General features: G+C 43.8%; 1 protein-coding gene across 1 annotated transcript in view; it reads left to right on the top strand.

The window, feature by feature from the left end:
• The window catches only part of CDH13 (cadherin 13), a 1,022,278-nt gene that overhangs the window by 646,015 nt on the left and 353,309 nt on the right, over positions 1-22,954 (top strand). Inside the window, exon 6 of the mRNA XM_059667273.1 lies at positions 655-799. Coding sequence (XP_059523256.1) covers positions 655-799 — 145 coding nt within the window. The remainder of the gene's footprint in view (positions 1-654; positions 800-22,954) is intronic.

Genomic DNA, 22,954 nt, shown 5'->3' with positions numbered 1-22,954 from the left:
GCTAATGTTTTTTATGCTATTATTTTCTTCATCCTTGAGATCTGAAGGTAATTCTGTATTGGAAATGTTTTGTGGAATTATGACATTCCCCCATAGATTATAAGGGCCTGTGGGCAGGAATCCTGAGGTCTCATTCAGGACCCAGCAAATGGCTTCCTTGCACCAGGAAGGCTCTCTATACATACTTACTGCCCTGAATTTCTCCCAAACATTACTATAAACACTTTCAGTTATTTTATAATGTACTCTGTTCATAACTGCTTAGTCAATTATTTTTATTAGCATAACATTCCATTTAAGCATAATGATGTTGGAAAAACAGAAACAATGTAAGCACATTTTCTCAGCTATGGCTGATTACGAGTGTTTTCTTTGTTTTTTCTTTCTTCTTCTTCTTTTTTTTTTTTTTTTGGACTTCCTTTGCAGATTTGATAAATTAATTGTAAATTTCCCAAGGGGGACCTCCCATGAATTGATCTTTGTCTTTTATTCTCTAATGTTTAGTTTCTATTCTAGTCCCACTGTCTATCCATTGAGACCACAATATTGCTGAGGGCTCATACAATTGCTGATATAACCAACCTTCTCCAGAGAACCTGGTTTCAATTTCCATAATGAATTAATCCCTCTTTCTCCATCTCTTTGCTCCAATAGCTGTTTGTGGAGACCATTGATGTTAACGGCAGAACTCTTGAGGGGCCAGTCCCTCTGGAAGTCATTGTGATTGATCAGAACGACAATAGACCAAGCTTTCGAGAGGGCCCCTATGTTGGCCATGTCATGGAAGGATCGCCTACAGGTATGTTAAGTTGGCTTATCATTAGCATAATGGCTTGGGAAGTGGCATACTCTGATCTTTGGGGACTAGAGACGCTATGTATTGCCACTCCAACTTGTTGTTGGTATGCATCATCATTGACATATTATTTCCCTGGGTAAAAGCAAGAGCTGGAAAGATGCAACTCAGAACATGACTGGGGTGTTGCAAACTATGGAAATATCTCCCCTTGTCCCTAAAGGTGATCTTTCAAGGGTGACCGACATCTAAATCTTTAACGCATGGCTACCGTGGGACACAATGTAAATATCTAGCTCACCCTTGTGAGGCCCCAGGCTGGACTTTGTGAAGCAGTGGGGCTGTGAAGGACATTAAAGTCCCCACTGCAGGCTCCTCAGTTACTTCTTTTCATAGCTGCATTTTAATCAGAACCATTTTGGAAAAATGGGTAGGCCTTTTTTCTCCCCTTTCCTTAGATGTGCATGGAGAAACTTTTGTCCTCAGTCAAAGGGCCAAAGGCAAGACATTTTATTTTCCTCCCTGGAAATACTTGTACCTACTGTTATGAAAATGACTCAGAGTTATTACAGAGCTCCTTTTATCTTTTCCCCACATTTAACCTTTCTGTCAGGGAAGGTTTTACAATTAGAGCTCCCTTTCTGGCCCAATAGATACTAATTAAAGCATTCTGTGACCAGCAGCAGAAATTAGTCCTAAGAATAATGCTTGAGAAACTGGAGAGCAAAGAAGAAACATCCCTAGTGTAAGGCTGTACTTTGATTTTAAGCTTTAAAACGCATTTAAGTGAAAAAGTGCCATATTAAGACTATCACTGAGGCTGTGTCCAGATTATGGCAAAACAAGTAAGTAAAAGAGTCACTCAGTGGCCAGATGGGAGATGAACATTGGATAGCTTGTTCGACTGGTTACCTGCCCTCCCACCCTCCGCCTGAATTGATGGGATGTATCAATAATGAGGTGCTAGAAGTGTTGTCATGGTAACCTGCCTAGACTAGCAGGTGAATAACTGTAAGGAAGGTGCCTAAAACCTCCCTTCAACTTCAAGGAGCTGGATCTCTATGCACTGCATCAGATGCCCAGGGGCAGGAGTGACCCTCTCTCTTCTGGAACTTGAATGCATTCTGTAAAAAGGAGAGGGAATTCCCTGTGTGTGCTGGAGGGCATTTGGGGGCGAGGGTGGCGACAGAGGGGTGAAAACAGCACCGGAAAATCAGAGAGTAGCGGGTGGAGGTGGGTCAGATCACTTCGGGCGGAACTTCCTGTGGCACCTCTCAGGAGGCTGCTGTGATGGAGAGATGGCTTTTGGTGAGAGAGACCCTGGAATTTGAGTTTGATGTTTACAGAAATCTTAAACAAGCTGGTGTTCAGAACAAGTTAGGAGAACCAATGAGGAAAGCTATTAAAGAGACTGGAGATGGAGCAGAGCAGAAAAATGATTCTCCTTTTCCATCTGTGGTACCCGGGCATTGCATATGAGTGACTGGAATTCAAGATGGGCTGGAAAAGTGTTCTAAATGTAAATGACAATGGTGATATTTCAGGCAGCTGTGAGCAGGTGCATATCTCTGTATATTATATGTATATACGATTAGACAATGTTCAATTTACCTCCCACTGTGCCCTTCCTTAAAGTTTCAGAAAGAATTTCAAATTTTAATGTTTTTATATACACATCATATTTTCAAAGAAAATTGAATCCTTTATGTATATTGAATTTCTTAAAGCACAAAGCAATTTGGTTAGGGTGGACGCATCTCCAGCATAACATAAACTATCTCAAACTTCAATTTATAATTGGAAATGTCCTATAAAATACAGAAAGCCTTGGAGATCAGTATGGAGGAGCTTCTACCAGCTATGTGGAATTTGGCCTGATTTATTGTTGTCTTTTCAGTGCCCTCTGGGTTCGACTGTAAAGCAGGCATTGGAATAGCGTCAAAGTTTGGGTTAAGAATGTGGAAATGTGGAAAACTTTTAGAGAAGAAATCACTTAGATCACTTAGTGCCTGTGGGAGAGCTCAGGCAAGGAGGCCCCGAAGCTTCCATGGGGACAGTGGGAATCTGGGGAGGGTGATGGTGACCCTCTCTTAAGCCCCCTCCCCAACCTTAACCATTTATAAGTTATAACAACAAACACAGACCGGCTATAGAAATGATCGCCTCTCCCAGTTTCATAATCTCTCACTCATGTGCGGCTCTCAGAATCCTATGTGTTGTGGACATTATTTTGGGTCCACTTTACGGAAGAGAATGCTGACCCTGGAAAGAGTTCAGTGACTTTGCCCAGTTGACACCATAAAAGATGGGAGGCAGTGTTCAGGGCTCAACTGTATCTCCCACCTTCACATCATGTGCTCTTTCAACTGTCCCCAAGTCTTCGCGGTGAAAACAGCCGCTAAACTATGATGAGCGCTTACTGTATTCTGAGACCTTTATATACACTGTATCACTGCCTCCATGATACCAGGTCCTACCCTGAGAGGTGGTAACTCTCCCATCATACAAATAAGAAAACGGAATCTCAAAGAGGTCCAGGAACTTCCCCCAAATCACAAGCTGGGAGATGAGCTAGAATCTGTTTTCATGTCTCTGGCTTCAAGACACAGGCCCTTTCCCATGTACCATGTTGGAGCCGGCCACCTTCCCTCACATTCTTTGGGATGGACTCTTTGCAGGCCCAGCTGAGGGAAAGTATTTGCGGGGTTCTAATCCGATGAACTGATTTAGCTTCTGACAGAAAGTGACCAGCTCTCTGACCAAGTATCCAGGCTCACTGACTAGCATTTAATCTATGTGAGCTATTGCTCTGTCTCTGGGGATAAACAGCATTCCCCAACGGGGTCCTCGTCCTCATTCACATCACTCTCTTCCGCCTCCACATAACCAGGGGCGCGGCCTTCACCGCCTCCCAGAGGATCACGCTCAGAGGGCCCCAGGGTTGCTGTTAGGCTCTGCCATCACCATCTTAAAATTGTTAATAGCTGCTGAACAGGGGGTCCTGCAATTTCATTTTGCACTGAGCCCCACAAATGATGTGGCCAGTCCGGTGCCAAGCATTGTGGCCTAGAGTTGGGTTTAATGCTCCACTCGCCTCTTTAACAAGGTGAGCCCTTGGGAAGGTTACTGAACCCTCTAGAAGCCTCAGTTGCCTTGCCTATAGATGGAGTGGGTGTATAATCATGCCACCCTAGAGAATGATATGCAAGGAGTAAATGGGGCAATGTGCTTCACTCAGTGCTTAGGACATAATAAATGTTCAGGAAATGCCAATGTATTGTTAATACTGCAATTATTATTCTGGCAGCGAACCCCCTAGGGAAGGGAAGGCAAAGGGACATATAGTTTGTGTGAAGGAACATTCATCTCCCAACAAGCCAAGTATCATTTTCATGTTCCCGTGTACCCGGACGCCATCTGCCCAATCCATCACGTGGGAAGGTCACCTATATTTATCTGTTTGTGCAGACAGGAGACCATTTCCAGCCCTCAGCACTAAACTCCAGGGTAGTGTTCTGGGAAATCATTACTAGATGAAGGGAGAGTAACAGACAGTAATGGTCTTTGAACTTTGCACATTATGAGCTGTTCCTTTGGTGGAGTCACAGGCATTGATGGATGGGACCTAAGCCCAGGCCCTGGCTGCTCCCTGGGACCAGCCGGGGCTCCGTGTGAACCTAGTGTTTTCTGAATGCCGGAAGCATGCCAAGACGGTGGGCGTTAGGGATAGAGGGATGGGCAACTTGAAGTTCCTGGAGGGCATACATGCCAGGGCCCCACAGTGCTGGCTGGCACCCATTTCCCAGTGTTTTGCCACTTGCAGTCCTCTGGACACTCTGAAAGGGCTAACCATGAGGAAAGTGCACAGGGCTTCCTCCGGAAGCAGACCCTGGTGTGAGGGTCAAGGCGTGTGGTTTGCCTGAGGTGGAGGATACCCGGTGAGGGGAGCTACAAGAAAGGGGAGCCAGCCACTTCAAGATGCCAGTGAGCCAGCTACCGTAGTGGGCAGTTGTGAGCTTGATCCCTGGATGGACAGGGGGCTCTAGGAAATGACATAAAACACACACAGCAGCGTTATCCCAGCCCAGAGGCCAGGGAGCTGAGATATCCATCCCCACGCCCATCAGAGCTGTCCCCGGAGGGACTTAGCCCCTGGCACTTTCATCCAGCTGTGGGCATGGGAAAACGGTGCCAGCAGCTCAGGGGCAGCCTCCCAACAAGGCACAGGAGCTGGCTGTTGGGCAGGCCTCAGCTATGCTCTTCCCTCCATGCTTGCAGCCACCCTAGATGTCAGCTGGGACAGCTGGGAGCATGGCACCCAACACTTGGATAGGTGGGGTGGCTTTGAGGGATCTCAGGGAAAGGAGGTAGTGGGAGGAATATGTTAGTCCCCAAGCTGCATGACTGAGAAAGAGGAATTTCTCTTTAAATATGGGTCAGGGCCTAGAGGTGCATGTCCTGACTCATAAGAGATCCCCTTTTCTTGAGGCTGCTGAACTGGACCAGAGATGAGCAGCTAAAGCCTCATCCTCTAACTCCCTCCCGAGAGCACAAGGACTCTTGCCTGGCCTTGCTTCCTCTCATGCTCCCTCTATGCCCCCATCCAAAATGCTTTTGGGCATCTATTCTGTGCCAGCACTACTCTCAGCTCCGAGGGCGCAGCTGTGCACCTGCCAGATGCTGCCCATTCCCTCTGGCACGCAGAGCCCAGTAGGGAGACTGCAGCCAATAAGTAAGCATTGCAATGTGGTGGGTGCAATCAGACACCCACGCAGGACAGGGTGCTGTGAGGAGAGTGGGGGAGGGGTGTTGACTTTTTCCCCCCTTGGGTCCACCTGAGCCTTCATTCTTCAAGACTCAGTTACTTTGATTTTTAAAGAGGTCCTACCTGGCTAGACATGAGAAAGAACAGCCGACCAAGCGACCTCTGGACAAATGGCTGTCCTGAGAGCTCACCTGTGCTCGGCAGTGGCTATTTTCCAAAATGGCTTGGTCTCCATACATAGAGATCGTCGTGATACTTGATGCTTACCATTTGAGACCTCACTCGGTATAGATGTTCTGCGCGTTGGTATAACCTGGAAGTAAACTCCCTTTTCTGGTCACCTGTTTACTTGTTGCAGTAACGGCCATGTAGCTTTTCAGTCCACTAGCTGTCCAGTTTTCCTTCATTGTATTTTTGGACTTTCACTTTGTAGTTTCTCCCATTCTCAAGTATCCTGGCTAATCCCAGGGGCTTTTGGAATATTGGACATGTGTCTATTTTGGGTTTCTGTTTGGTTGGTTGGTTGGTTCACTGATTGTTTTCTTAAGCAGATATATTTATTTTAAAAGCAAAGCCATTCAGCTTTTTGCCAGCTTCGTTTAAATGAAGAAGGGCAATTGCCCTCAAGTCTCACTATCCAGAGAAATCCATCACTGCCCTCGTGGTGAGCAGAGTTCCAGGGCTCCCTCTGTGTGCTACATACAGAGACGCACGTGCACAATTTTCCAGAAATGGGACTCAGCTTTCTTTCCTGAGACTCACTTTCTTCACTCTGCGGGGTCCAATGGACATTCTGTAAATCAGTAAATCATATCAAGCCACATCCTTGTTTTAAACAGCTAGTGCCTGGATCTACCTTCATCTAATTAGCCTATTGCTTTTAGTTGTTCTCACTCTTCTGTACTTATAATCAATTCTACACGGGAAGATACATCTCTCCCGACTGTGTGACAATTTCTTTAGCATAAGTACAAACAAATGGGGATATGTTTGTTACATTTTGATGCATTTGAGGGGGATGCTTCTAATCATTGGATTATATTTTCTCTTGGCTAAGCTTGTACATGAAGATACAATAGTCCTTCATTTTACATCTCAACCTGGACATTTTTTTAAATTATATTCAGTATCTCCAAGTTTTTGTGGTCATTTCACTAACTGTATCTGTGAGCTGTAAACTGCCTTGCTCTAGAATCCTCCCTGCATTTTGTGGTCAAGGAAGAGGACAAAAGTTGTTGACGCTGCGTTGGGGTCTTAGCTAAGGGGCTTTGCCAGGAACATGAGGCAGTACCATTCGGAGCGGATTAGGCAGCACTTGAACTATGCTACAAATCACTCCAGTGTAGTTAAAACAAAATCCATGAAAGTGCTGTGTAATCCAACCAAAGACACCTTCCCAAAGGGAACATTTCAGAAATAAAGTATATCAAAAGTGCTGAGTTATCTGAACTTTGCTCAAGAAACTGAATCTCCACTAAGTTGCTCCTAACCAAGTCTGGGGACCCAAGGTAATGTGTTAGGAGCTCCAAACCAAGCCAGTCAAGACCTTGTCATAGCCAGTAGGTGTTTCCCTCCTTTATGTCCTAGCCCCTCTCCGACGACACCATTGCATACATTACTATTCCCATTGCTGCTGATTCACTAGAGTAGGGATCCTCAAACTTTTTAAACGGGGCCAGTTCACTGTCCCTCAGATCGTTGGAGGGCCGGACTATAGTTTTAAAAAAAAAACAATTAACAAATTCCTATGCACACTGCACATATCTTATTTTGAAGTAAAAAGACAAAATGGCAACAAATACAATATTTGTATTTGCATGTGGCTCGCGGGCCGTAGTTTGAGGACCCCTGCACTAGAGTCTTCAAGATACCGTAGGGCTTAGTGAGACAGGAGGATGCCTGGGCCCCTTTATTCTGTTTAAAGAATACCTAACCAGTAAAACTGTCTGTCTCCTCTTTAATGTGAGTAACTTTGAAACAGCTCTTCTCATTTTTATTCAGAGCCCTCTCTCCACCTAAATTCACACATGAGTCCATGAGGTTGGAGATCAATTCAAGAGACAGATACCACATTGTTTCTTGAATCATTTTCTCTCTAATCGTGAAGTATTTGTTCCTGGCTAGCCTGTGTGTCTATTTCCCTCTGCCAGGCATCCATTTTCATACTCATTCATGTCAGATCTCCACATCCCAGGCACTGTGGGTAACCTGGTGGGCTGGAAATATAAGGCTGCTGTGCTCATAGAGATGACTCCCTCTTAAAAATAAATGCTTGGTGGCCCTGCCCCACTAATTTATTGGATATATTTTAGACTCAAGCTGGAAGTCATTCTTCCATCACTTTTTGTTTTGGAGAGAGAAGGATTTGTATCATCTAATACTTTAAAGTTAAATTAATTAAGCAACTTAATTAAAATACTTTAAAGTGGAGGAAAGGTAAAGAAGCATTGGTAGCTTCAGAAACTTAGTGATCATCCTACAATCTTTTGAAAGAATAAATTTGATGAGAGTTTCCAACCAAAGTGGAAATCAGGTGACAGTTGAGCAGCTGCAAAACAGAAATGAAACAATGAAATGAATAAACAGGAGCATTTAAGTCCTTTGGATAAAATAGAACAAGGTGATGTAATAGAATGACAATGAGGTCAAGGAAGACTTCTCTAAGGAGATGACCTTTAAGCTAAGACCAGTGAGAATGAGAGCCCACAATGTAAAGGTACTGAGCAAGGATGATGCAGGCAGAGGGATTAAGAAATGCAAAGGTCTGAGGCAGGAATGGCAGATGGAGGGACAGAGAAGAGGCCAGCGGGAGGGGAGAAGGTCAACAAGAAGACAGCTGGGTGAGTTCAAGGAGACAGACAAGTGCAAGATCATTTTGAACAGAAGTCAGCAAACTACCAGCCACGGGCCAAATCTGTCCCCACTGTTTGTTGTGTTCTTAAAATAAAGTTTTACTGGACACAGCCATGCCCTTATAAGCATTGCCCATTATTGCTTCTTTAAGCACTAGAGGCTTGATGCACGAAATTCATGCGAGAGTAGGCTTTCCTTCCCCTGGCTATTGGCACCGGCTTCCCTCCGGCACCCAGGACCCAGGCTTCCTCATAGCCCCAGCTTTGTCTGGAAGGACCTCTAGTCTAATTAGCATATTACACTTTTATTATTGAAGCATGGGCTATGGCTGTTTTCCCACAATGTTAGAGTTGGGACATAGACTGTATATTTCACAAAGCCAAAATATATACTACTTGTATATCTATAAATTTAAATATGTAAAGTATTTTTAAATACATAAGCATTCTTTACCTGACCCTCTGAAGAAGTAGGCAGATCCTATATTAGAGCTCCATAAGTTTTTATTTTACTTTAAAATTAGTAGGAAGCCCTGGGGTGGTTTTAACAGTAAAATCAGATTTGACCATGCTCCTACTTAGGGAGCTTAGGTTACTTTCCCAAGATCACACAGCTGGTAGGTGACAAAACTGGAATTCAGATTCAGACTAACTCTTGGGCCCTTTCATTTCCTCTCCATCTCTGATGCCCTCTGTCCTTCAGCCACTCCACCCATGAAAATGTTAAAATGAACCCAAATCTGCCACCTAAGTCTAGACAGCATGTCCTTATATGCAATGTGTGTATGTGTATGTGCATTGTGTGGGGGTGTAAGTATATGTATGTGTATGGGTAGATGAAGGAGAGAGAGGGCAGGAGGGAGGGAGAAAAATACCAGTGGCTGTCCTTAGTCATTTTACCCCAGCCTAGCTGGTCGGGTACCGCCATGTGGCCCATAGTTACTGGCAGTGGCCTTCTCAAATAGAGCCAGATTCTCCTCCTAGGCATGTAGGCTGTCAATCAGGACAGTCTTCACATGTCAGTCAGAAAAGCTTTATAACAAACAGCTGATAAACCAGCTTTCACTGCAGCATCACCATGCTTTACATGCCTTCCCTTCTGAAGGAGCGCCCAGAGCGGCTGCCCCCACTTGTCTGCACAGCTACCTTTGAACCGCTCTACCACCATCTGTCCACAGTGTACAGAAGACACCCTGGGTGACTTATGTATGGAACCACCCCACTTCTTAAGTACATGGAAGAGACTCAGATTTCTAAGTTTAGTGGGAAGAGGGCATATAAACTTACTTTCAAGTATATGTGTTATAAAATATAGGTCATGAATTGAATTTTCCAATATATCAAAGAAAAACATTAATAGATTTACGGCTTTCTTGCTTTAATTATGACTGAATTTTTAATAAACCAAGCATCTTTCCCAAACCTATTTTATTATTTAGAAGACTGGCTGTTTTCAAAGATTTCTCAAAAGTTAGATTTGGGGAATTTTCAATGCTTTCTTCTTGCTCTGGTTTTCTACTTTTGCAGTGGTTCTCAACCTTCCGAATGCCGCGACCCTTTAATACAGATCCTCATGTTGTGGTGACCCCCAATTTCATGGTTATAAGTTGAACCTAATTAAAGCATAATGATTAATCACAAAAACAATATGTAATTATATATGTGTTTTCCGATGGTCTTAGGCGACCCCTGTTGAAAGGGTCGTTCGACTCCCAAAGGGGTCGCGACCCACAGGTTGAGAACCACTGGTTTAGAGTATTTATGACAGGTTTTTTAAAAATTATTTATTGATTTTAAAGAGAGACAGGAAGGGAGAGAGAGAAACGTCAGTCTGTTGTTTTACTTCAGTGGTTCTCAACCTGTGGGTCGCAACCCCTTTGGGAGTCGAACGACCCTTTCACAGGGGTCGCCTAAGACCATCCTGCATATCAGATACTTACATTACAATTCATAACAGTAGCAACATTACAGTTATGAAGTAGCAACGAAAATAATTTTGTGGTTGGGTCACAACATGAGGAACTGTATTTAAAGGGCCAGAAGGTTGAGAATCACTGTAATCTACTTATTTATGCATTCACCGGTTACCTCTCGTTTGTGCCTTAATCAGGGATCAAACCCACAACCTTAGCATTTCAGGATGATGCTCTAATCACCTAGCCAGCGCTATCACAGTTATCATCTGCTAGCTCTGTGCTTACTAAGGGGCTGCTCACGCAGATACCCTCTTTGTGGGGCGGGCTGGGTGGGCTCATATTTCTCTAGTTGGCCTCTATGTCCTTAGGAAAGACCCCTGGTCAGAATGAAGGAGGACCTCACAGTCATGTCCCCTGACCATCAAGGCCAGACGCACTGAGCTGCTTGCCATCTGGGCCTGGGCTTTTCTCACTTCTGCAGTTTCACCCTCTCTCTTGCTGAGGAGGTTCTATTCTCGTTGGCTCACACCCAAGTCACAAGCCAGGGTTGGAGGTGATGACTTGAAAGGAATCTAGACATGTGAGATTAAGGTAATCGAGTTCTTTCTGTGTGTGATGTATCAGGCAAAAACGGCTGGGTGGATTTCCACTTCATGGGGAAAGTACGTTTGAGATAGTTCAACTTAAAATGCTGACCCATGCAACTAAAACAGATAACCGAATAGACCCCTGCTGCTGCTGTCAGAGAGACACAGGGTTCAGACATCGTAGAGCTGGGTTCAGCTGTGTGGATGGTTGCTCCCCTCCCCAGACACTTTTGGTGGCCACACGGGGGGCGGGGAGGGTGTAACTGGCATCTAGTGGGTGGAGGCCAGGGATGCTGCTAAACATCCTACAATACTCAGGACAGCCCCGCCACAAGGATTATTTGGCTGAAAATGGCAGTAGTGCCAAGGTTAAGAAACACTGCCCTGGATGGAGAACATGAAGAGTGGGTTATGCAGCCCGAATCTAAAGTCTGGAGGAGAGGTACTGCCGAGTGTACGCACTGGTCAACGTCTCTGTGTGGGCTCTGGGGTGAGTGATGGGGACCCTACTCCTGTGAGGATGGTCCGTCAGCACGCGCTGAAGCTAACAGTGGCCACTTCATGAGTGGGAGCGGTGCTGGGCCCTACGCAAGTCCTATGCATTATTTCATTGACTCACCACTGGCATCCTAGGAGTTAGATGCAATGGTCATCTCCATGTTTCCAACAAGGAGGTTGAAGCTTAAAGAAGTTAGAAAAGAGTTTTTCAGGAGAAGAGACCTCCTCCCTAGTATCCATTCTGCTCTCCTTTAGTAACAGACCCTGGCTACCACAGTGGCAATGTGTCCACGTGAAACCTGCATTTCCCAGCCTCCATCACAGCTGGATGTGGCATGTGATGAAGTACCATCCAGCGAGCCAGAACATGTGCTAGGTTTGGTTTCTGGGATGAGTCGGGAACCAAGTCAATTGGGAAGAGGGCCCTTTGCCCTCCTCCCACCTATTTCCTCTCGCTGCCTGGAATGAGGACATGAGGCTTAGAATTCAGGAAGCTACTCTGTTCCCTGTGGTGGCTTTGAGAATGGAAACCATGTCCTAGGAAGATGGTACAAAAGGTAAAATGAGACTGGATTCTGTTGCCTGTGGGATGTCGTGTTAGCCTCTGTAGAATTATTTTACATAAGACAGTAGCGAACTTGTCTTATTTAGCTCACGGTTACATGTGGTTTTCTGTATTTGTTGCCAACTCTAATAAAACAGACATATCTAGTGTTACTCAACCAGTAAGAATGATAGCCCAAACAATTTGACTCCAAGCCATGTTTTTAAACTGGGGTATGCTATGTCGGTCTAGAAACCCACTTTCCTCTGTATGTGTTTCGTGCCACTGTTTTTTCTATAGTAACAAGAAAATTGAGCCTTTATTGGGACAAAAATGGTTTTTGTCTCCTCTGCTGTCTTAGAGTTCTTTCCAGAGAGCATTCTGAGGTCTCTGTCATTAGATGTTTTCATTGGATTAAAAACACTCAATCCTATGATGGAAACCTTCTTAGCACAGCGGTTTTGACGCCCTCCGATCGCAGTAATTTCAGATCAGAGGCCAGCACTGATTATCTGAAAGTACCCCAGCACAGGGCGTCATCATGTGGCTGCCATTGACGTCAATGTGCTGGCCTCATGTCCACATCCCAGGACTAGAGAAGGAGGGAAAAGGCACAGGAATGTTATTTATTTTTTTCTTGCTAGTGAGCCAACTAGAAGTGCATCAGGAGAGCAATATGTTCTGACAGGAGCATAGCACAGGGGCTGAGACCATGGCTCCTGGGTCCCAAAGATCTGGCTTCCAGTTTCATGTCCTCTACTGGTTGGCAGACCTTGGGCATGTTCTTACCTCTCTGAGTTTGGGCACGATTAATGTCCCAAACGGTAGCTGTGATGTCCATGAGAAAATAGAAATCAAGCTTTGAGCACCTTGCCTGACAAATACACACATGCCATAAATATGAGCAGCTACCGAGCGCTTTCTTTTTCAGTGAGAATAGATTCAAGAGGGTCATAGTGCCATCTCCTTGCATCCTGCAGGGAGAGAAAATCTCTGCCAACCAGCAAAGCTGCATTCCAACCCTGGCTCCTTCTCTTATCAGCTGTGTGAATTCAGGTCTCTATGTCCTCATTTTGAATTGGTGATAATCTACTGAGACAGCGTTTTGTATGAGTTTGAATTAGGAAAATTGAAAATGATGCAATATGGAAATAATAACAAAATCTCATTTGTGCACAAATTTAGAAACAATGTAACCTCCCAAATTGTAAGCATTTGTCAAGAACTACATAATTTCAAAATGGCTGGCAGGGTTTTCTCTCCCTCTGTCTCTCATATGTTTATATAAGGGGGCCAAGGCAGAGGTGGTTAGGGGTATATATACACTAGAGGCCCAGTACATGAAATTTGTGCACAGGTAGGGTCCCTTTGCCTGGCGGGCAATTAGGGCCAATCGGGGCCTTCATTCCCCCAGCTGCCAGCTGGGGCCTTCCTTTGTTCCAAGCCGCCCCCTTGTGGTCAGCGCACATCATAGTGAGCGGTCAAACTCCCAGTCAGTCAAACTTCCAATTTGCATATTAGCCTTTTATTATATAGGAGATATATATATATACATATATATATATACACACATATATATGTATATATATATATCAGCTTTGATGAAATATAGTTCACATATGCAATTCGCTGATTCACCCACTTAAAGTGTATGATTCTGTAGTTTTTAATATACTATTCACAGAATTATGCAATCATCACCACAATAAATTTTAGAATATTTCTATCATCCTCAAAGGAAATCCTGTATCCATTAAAAGTCAGTTTCCATTTATTCTCCACTCCCTACCCCTATCAAAAGAACTCCCTATCCCTCAGAAACCACAAAGCTACTTTCTGCCTCTATAGATGCCTATTCTGGACATCTATACTAATAAAAGGGTAATATACTAATTAGACTGGATGGACCTGACATCTTCCAGATGTCCTTCCTGACAAAGCTGGGGCTGCCACCTGGGTCCCGGGTGTCTGCAGCTGGTCAGAGGGAGGGAAGCCCGGGTCCCAGTTGCCTGCAGCTGGCTGGAGGAGGGAAGCCTGGGTCTGGGTGCAGGGGCTGAGGCAGAGGTGGTTAGGGGCTATCAGGCAGGCAGGCAGAGTGGTTAGGAGCCAGCAGTCCCAGATTGCAAGACGGATGTCTGACTGCTGGTTTAAGCCCAATCCCACAGGGTCCCGGATTGTGAGAGGGTGCAGGCCAGGCTGAGGGACTTCCCCCCCCACCTCCCATGCATGAATTACATGCACCAGGCCTCTAGGCCTCTAGTCTATATATATATATATATATATAAAAGGTTAAGTGACTGACCATACATCCGTTCAACTGACCAGTTGACCAGCTGGTACATATGATGTGCACTGGCAATTTAAAAATAAACATTGACTAGCGCATGCACAATACATATAAAGCTCTCGCTGGCGCCAGTCACACGAGTGTGTTTTGATTTATCATTGTCGATCATGAATTTGGTTGACACTTCTATTATCTGATACTTCTATTATAGAGAAAGGTCAAATAGTGATATTAAAATATTTTTTCTAATTAATTTCCTTTCAATGTGCATGAATCCATGCACCAAGCCACTAGTTTTATATAAATGGAATCACACAGTATGTGGTTTGTTGTGACTGGCTTTATCCATACAAAATAATGTTTTCAAGGTTTATCTGTGTTGTATGTAGCATGTATCAGTGCTTTGTTCCTTTTTCTTTTTAACATATTTTATTGATTTTTTACAGAGAGTAAGGGAGAGAGATAGAGAGTCAGAAACATCGATGAGAGAGAAACACCACCCAGCCGCCTCCTGCACACTCCCCACTGGGGATGTGCCCGCAACCCAGGCACATGCCCTCGACCGGAATCGAACCCGGGACCCCTCAGTCCGCAGGCCGACGCTCTATCCACTGAGCCAAACCGGTTTCGGCTGTTCCTTTTTCTTGACAAAGACAAGGTTCCTGAAATAAACCTGCTGTTACCATAGTTGATGCCACTTTAGCTAATAAAATAAGCACACACCATTCTTTGTCAAGATCAGTCTTGCCTTGTGCACATTCTTAATTATTTGAGGTATTTGAAAATGTGTCCTTTATATAAAGTACACCTGTGCTTTCCTTATCTTGCAGTTGTGTTATAAGAAGTAAATGAGATAATATATGGAAGTTCTTGATAGCAGGACCCGATAAAGGATGGCCCCTCAATAAATGGTCCCTCCCTCTTCTGGGTGGTTTGTTCCTTCTGTAGCACATCTACTTGTCATCAGCGTTTGTGTCTCCCTCACCCTAAGGAATCTCCATCAATACAGATTCCAATTGATTTAAGTAAAAGAATTACTAGTAAGTGTTTCCTAAGGAGTTTGTTCACTATAAAACCCCAAAAATGCCTTGGGGAAAACATACAGTTTCCACTAAAATGTCAAGTTTTTGGAAACCCATCAGTGGTTCAAGTTAGATCCTCCTTCATAAATTTCCATCAATATTCATGTATTCATAGGTAATCTGAAACTTTTACTTTTGTCATCCTGAGTATATACATTTCCATTATGACAGTGGCACTGGATATACGAGCTTTAAGGAAAGAGAGCTTTGAAAACAGCCATCCTGTGGTCTTCCCTAACTTAGTTCAGCAGGACGTGTGAGTGAAAGCCATTCAGCCCTTCATCCCCTCCCATCACCCTTTGCCCTCAGCAACCAGGTAGCACAGCACACAGACATCTCTGCTCCTCAACAAGCCACTATGCTTGCCTCCTATGTGGGAGATGAGTGCTTTCAAATAGGTTTTTTATTGATTTCAGAGAGGAAGGGAGATGGAAAGAGATAGAAACATCAGTGATGACAGAGAATCAGTGATCAGCTGCCTCCTGCATGCCCCCTACTGGGGATCAAGCTGCAACCCAGGCATATGCCCTGACCTGGAATCGAACCGTGACCTTCTGGTTCATAGGTTGACACTCAGCCACACTGGTCAAGCAGAATGGGTGCTTTCAAATTGGTCATTCCATTTCATCTTCCCAAGGGTGCTGAGGAGCATTGTCACCAAGTTTCAGAGGAGGAAACATAGCTCAGATAAGCAGAGGAGAAGCTATGTGAGAAGGGGTCTGTCTAACCTGAAATCACATCTTCCTTCAAGGAGACTGCATATCCTGTCTCCTTGCGGTTTAGTTACCTCTTAGTATCCTGCGCGTCCCCCATAGTCAGACTTATTTATCTATTTACTCGGTGGTCTCTGAGGTAAGCATTTGGTGCTGTTCCCCAGCCAAGGCTGTGCATCTGAACAGGGAGTGTTTATTTTATTGCTCATGGGAGATGTAACAGGCAAGCAACAAAAACTGCAGTGTGGTTGCAGCTCAGAGCTCGCGGGCTAAGAAGCGGCTCTATGTCACACCTGTCTGTGAGATTTTTTTCCCTGTAGGGTGAGACAGTCCAGCTGGGCCCAGTCCTAATTCCATCTTAAAGGGCGAGGGCAAGATGCAAGACAAAAGGGCAAATACCACCAGAGGAAAACTTTCTAGAGTTAGAAAAACTATTACGAGGGATCTAGAGAGGAAATTTGGTGCAAGATATTTTCACCTAAACATTTTTTACTATAAATGTCCTTGCCACAAGCATTTTGCCACATGCCTAATGGGTCATAAGGCATTTTCACTATAAAAGATAAAATAACTGTCTGGCAGTCTGTTTTACCTTTGGCAGACTTAATGTACTTAAGCTGGTTGTCAGTTTGGTTTCATTTCTCTGTGGAAGTTCTCCCAGGACCCCCACTTTTATACTTTATAATCATACAACGGTCTCTACAGTGACGAGGAGGTGTGGTGGCCTTAGAACACTGGGTGCTGACAACTGAGTGTATCAACCTGGTAGAAAACACAGTGACACAGCTGACGGAAGTGTGAAATAAGAGAGCAGATAGCCGCACTGCACACCGCCCTAGAAAGTGAACACACATCTGCCTGTGAATCCTGCAGTGAGCACAGTCATCCTCCCACCCGCCAACCAGTGTACCAGGCTCTGCCCCGTGTACAAGAGGGGCCCTAACCCACAGCAGTCCCTGAGAGCGCTAATTGTTGATTCTTTAGTGGGAAACTGATACCTCTCTTTGTGAAGAGAGAAATTGTAGCAAAAAAAAAAAGTGTGATGCTGAGCAAGAAGACAAATCAACCAGCAAAACAATGTATCATGTATTTTCATTTATTGTAAGGAAGTTTTATAATTGTGTTAATTGTTCGGGTTCATTTATTCTTTTTAATGCCCCTCTTTTCTTTTTTGTTATTTTACCTTTGGTGGCAAAATGGCGCTATGGCCAACTAGTTGTGCAGTAAAAATGTTTGTGATGAAAATGCTGGTGGCAAAGATGTTTAAGGGAATCGTGCTCACAGCAAAAATACCGGACACAGTTTTAAAATCCATCTATTAAAGTTTCCATCAGGAATGCTTTCTGCTACAGGAAACAAAATAGAAATTTAAGTGGCTTAAGCCTCTCTGGTTGGTTTTTCTCATATTCCCTGTGCCTCAGCAACCTGACAGTCAGCACATCATGAGTCTCCAGCCTTTCTCTGTGGCAATGAGACTCCACACCTCAAAACACCACAGCTATGTCTGTGGTCAAGGAAGAAGAAAGAAGGAAAGGAGACAATGTCTATGTTTTTCATTGGGAAATACATGTATAGTATGTATTATATATGCAGTTATTCTATATAATAATCCTATCTAATAAAAGGGTAATATGCAAATTGACCCTACCAGCAGAATGACCAGAACGACTGCTCGACCAGTCACTATGAGGTGCACTGACCACCTCTTGGGTCCCTCCCCTTGGCTGGCAGGCTCCAATCACCCGATGGCGAAGGGGGAACAGGGTGGGTGACAGTGGGGTGCAGGGGAGGCTGCCAAGCAGCCAGGGAAGATGGCCCTGGTTGTAGGCCATGTCTAGGGACTGTACCCACACACAAATTTTGTGCTCCGGGCCTCTAGTCTATATATATAAAAGCCCAGTGACTGTTACGGTGAAACAACCAGAACGACCGGTCACTGTGATGCACACTGACCACCAGGGGGCAGACGCTCAACACAGGAGCTACCCCCTGGTGGTCAGTGTGTTCCCACAGTGGGAATGCCACTCAGAAGCCCGGCTCACTTCTGGTAAGTGCAGCAGCAGTGGCGGGAGCCTCTTCTGCCTCCATGGTAGCACTAAGGAACAGCGAGCCAAGTGGTAAGGAGCAAGCAGGCAGGTGGTTGGGAGCGAGCAGGCAGGCGGTTAGGAGCAAGCAGGCAGGCGGTTAGGAGTGAGGGGTCCTGATTGCAAGAGGGTACATGCCGGGCTGAGGGACCCATCCCCCCACCCTTCACATGAATTTCGTGTATCGGGCCACTAGTATGTATATAATTGACTCATGTAGTTATGGAGGCTGAGATGTTTCAAGAGCTGTGGTAGGAAAACTGTAGACCCAGGAGCACCCATCAGGCAGGAGGCACTCCCTCCTACTCAGCCTTTCTGTGCTAGTCCTGTCTTCAATTGACTGCGTGTGGCCCACCCACTCTGGGGAAGGCAATCAGCTTTACTCACTCCACTGAATCAAATGTTAATCTCTCCAGAAACACAGAGAAAACCCATAACAAAGTTTGACCAAATGTCTGAATGCCCCATGGCCCAGTCAGGTTAGCACAAAACTAACCATCAGTGTTGTAGGCAGAATTTTGAAACCCACAAGCTCTATCCCTGTCATACTCTGTGGTTATGTTACTTTACATGGAGAAAGAGACTTTGCCAATGTTAATTAAGGTGATTAATCAGCTGACATTAAAATGAGGAGATTATCCTGGGTTATCCAGGTGGACCAAAGAATCATAGGAGCCCTTAAAGGTAGAAGAGGAAGGCAGGAGGGTAAGCTGCAGTGGAAGAGGGAAGTCAGTGAGGTGAAGCAGAGGGCAGTTCAGAGAATTTCAAAGCCTGAGAAGGACTCAACCTGTTGTTGGCTGGAAGATGGGGTTGGGCCATATCAAAAGCATGGGAAGGAAGTCTGTCCTGCTGACATCCTGGAAAAGCCTGGAAAGGTTTCCCCCAAGCCTTGGGTGAAGAACACACCCCTGCTGACACCCTGAGTTCATCCTGTGAGACTCTGGGCAGGAAACCCAGATGAGCCCCTTTGTGCCCAGAATTCTGACCCACAGATACCATGAGCTAATAAATGGTGTTCTTTCAAGCCACTAACTTGGTGGTAATGTTATAGCAGAAATAGAAAACTAATGCAGTTTTCTATTCTCTTACATGCCAGTTATGGGGTTTTCATTCTTTTACATGCCAATTATGTAAAAGTTGCTTTTCCCAATAGTGAAAAACAAAATAGCCAACCAAATCACAGAAATAAAAAGAAACACAAAAACTCCTAAACTGTTTAACAACTGTCAAAAGTTCAGTTTCGAATGAATTACCAACTTATAATTTTCAAGTATTCCCAGTACCAACATCATTCTTGTTTTTCTTGCAGTACATTATTTATGGTTATTTTTCTTGTAGCAGTCAACGTCATTCTTAAATAAAAACAGCATCAGAAACAATTTTCAGGACATGCTTAGCAACACATCTGGATGATGCTCCCATAATTACGAATTCTTTTGGTATTGATGTGATTCCACTAATGATGGTGACCTCTCCTTTGAGGAGGTCTCGCCGACTGCATTAGGGATCTTTACAGGCAAGTCCCCCAGCCCTGCAGCTTTCAGAATGACAATGCCACTTCCACAGTTCGCCTCACTTTCCTGGAGTAGACATCTTCTATCAGATGCTGGGATTTGAGAGTAAACAGCACTGACAAAACAACATCATCCCTGCAATTAGGAAAACTGCCATCATTGATGAAGTTCAACACAACCTTAGCTGACTTAACAGCATCGCAGCCAGTGGTCCGAGGATTGTGCATCTTTTAAATATCCTCCTGCAAAATGCACTTGGAACCTGTGTGTTGGCAGGGACCCTTCCTGAGAGGCCCCTCAGCATATTTGTTTGGAAACATAGCCTCTCCTGACCTGTCTGCCATTCCAGAAGTCTTAGGATATCTGATCGTGAAACAGAAAAGGTCACGCATGACCCTCTTAGGAGTGTTCAGTACATAGGCATAATTAAAAAATAAATAAATAGCCCTGGCTGGTGTGGCTCAGTTGGTGGGAGCATCATCCCCAAAAATCTCTGGTTCAGTTCCTAGTCAGGGCACATACGTAGGTTGCAGGTTTGATTCCCATTCCTGGTGGGCAAACAATCTCAAATCTCTCTCTCTCTCTCTCTCTTTCTCTCTCTCTCCCTCTCTCCCTCCTTCCTCCTCCTTCGCTCCCTCCCTCCCTCCATTCCTCCTTCCCTCTCTCTCTGAATTCAATAAACATATCCTTAGGTGAGGATTTAAAACAAGACAGATACACATATCTTGATATTATGCACATTTGGCCAACAGCATGCGGAACCCTTACAGCCCTCTTTCTTTTCATTTCTTTGAACATAACCAGCTTTATCACAATGTAATTCACATACTATACATTCACTCATTTGAAGTGTGCAAGTCCGTGTTTTGTGGTATATTCAGTCATTACCACAATCAATTTAAGAATATTTTCACCACTCCCTAAGAGAAATCCCAAACTCATTAGCGTTCACTTCTCATTTCTACCCCAAACTCTCCCAACCCTAGACAACCACTCATCTACTTTCTGTCCTATGGATTTACCTGTTGTGGACATTTTTCATCAATGGAATCACATAATACGGTGGTTCGCAATCTTCCTAATGCCGCGACCCTTTAATACAGTTCCTCATGTTGTGGTGACCCCCAATTTCATTGTTACAAATTGAACATAATTAAAGCATAGTGATTAATCACAAAAACAATATGTAATTATCTATGTGTTTTCCGATGGTCTTAGGCGACCCCTGTGAAAGGGTCATTTGACCCCTAAAGGGGTCGCGACCCATAGGTTGAGAACCCCTAGTATAATATAAGCCTTTTGTATCTGGCATCTCTCACTCAGCATAATGCTTTCAAGGTTCATCTGTGTTGTAGCACGTATCAGTACTTTATTCTATTTTATTGCTGAATATTCCATTTTATGGATTATTTTATTTACATTTTTATATTACTATTTATTATATTTTACTTATTCATAATTTGGTGGACATTGATTATTGCTAGCTTTGGCTATTATGAATGATGCTGTCATGAAAATTTGTATGCAAGTTTTTATGTGGACATATGTTTTCATTTCTCTTGAGTTTATACCTAGGAATAGAATTGCTAGGTCATAAGGTAACTCTATGTTATTCTTTTGAGAAACTGCAAAACTGTTTTCCGATTTTACATTCCACCAGTAGTGTAGGAGGGATCCAGTTTCTCCACTCTACACTTATTATCTGTCTTGTATTAGCCCTCCTAGTGTGTATAAGGTAGTGTCTCTGAGTCTTTGATTCACAATTCTTTCTCAAGATTGTTTTGGATATTCTGGGTCCTTTATAGGTCCATGTGAATTTTAGAATCAACTTTCCATTTGTACAAAAAACAAGGCAGCTGGGATTTGGGCAGGTATTGTGTTGAATCTAAAGATCAATTTAAGGAGTATTGCCATCTTAACAATATTTAGCCTTCCAAGCCATGAACGTAGAATGTTTTTCCATTTATTTAAGGCTTCAATTTCCTTCAACAATGTTTTCAGTATACAGGTCTTGCATTTCTTTTGTTATATTTACTCCTAAAGATTTTATTTTTTGATGCAATTATACATTGAATTATTTTGTTAATTTAATTTTTGGATTATTTATTGTTATTTTAGAGAAATGCAATTGATTCTTTTTATTGAGATATAATTGATTATAGCAGTGTATAAGTTTAATATATGCAATGTATATATTAAATAAATGATTTGAGATATTTATTTATTGCAATATGATTATCACCATAGCATTACCTATCAAGTCACATGTTTATCATTTCTTTTTGGTAGTGAGAACGTTTGAGATCTAGTCTCTTAGCAATTGGAGTATGTAATACAGTATTATTGACTATAATCACTGTGCTGTGCATTAGATCCCAGAACCCATTTATCTTCTAACTGAAAGTTTGACCAACATTTTCCCATTTCCACCAACCCAGTCCCTGGCAACCACCATTGCACTCTCTGTTTCAATGAATTCAGCTTTTATAGATTCACATCTATATATATAAAAGCCTAAGCAACCAAACAACCAAACAACTGAACGACCGGTCGCTATGACGTGCACTGACCACCAGGAGGCAGACACTCAATGCAGGAGCTGCCCCCTGGTGGTTAGTGCGCTCCCACGGCCAACCTTCCCCCCCCACCCCAATCAGACCCAATCCCTGGCCAAGCCCAGGGACCCCACCTGTGCACAAATTTGTGCACCGGACCTCTAGTATAATTATATTGGTTGTGTACCCTGCAAACTTGCTGAAAGTCACCTTTTACATAGGTGTTATTATGTTTATTTTATAGGTTTAGTGCCTTGCTCAGTTTTCATGCTATAGCTGCCTGAGCCCAACACTCAAATTGTTTTTTTATATCACTATAACTCTACAAATTATGAAACAAATATTAAACTAAAACATTACACATTAATGCAGTGTTGTCCCAAATCCTTTCTACTTGGGTTTACCTTTTGCTCATGTTAACTAAGAATGTGCTTGCTTGTTATAATGTAAAGTCATAATGTAAGCCATGACTTTCATTCCTGAGCACCTTCTATCTCTCAGCCCCCACTGAATTGCTCACCATTAATCCAGTTGTTCTTTCCTTAAACATGTACAGACTGACTCATTTTCTAATGACAGTGTATCTCCCCTAACATGCCACCTGTATATTCCTGAACACACCAGCTCCCATCATTCTTGATTGTGAAATACAAGCACTTGGGTCCAGCCCTACCTCTCCCATTTGAGAGTGACCAGAGAGTCCCTTCTAGTCTCTGACCTCTCCTATCCACTGATAGACCCTCTAAGGCAGCGGTCACCAA

This window comes from Myotis daubentonii, chromosome 15, assembly GCF_963259705.1.
Source record: "Myotis daubentonii chromosome 15, mMyoDau2.1, whole genome shotgun sequence".
In the NCBI taxonomy this organism is placed as follows: Eukaryota; Metazoa; Chordata; class Mammalia; order Chiroptera; family Vespertilionidae; genus Myotis; species Myotis daubentonii.
This window is presented reverse-complemented; position numbering and strand designations above follow the sequence as displayed.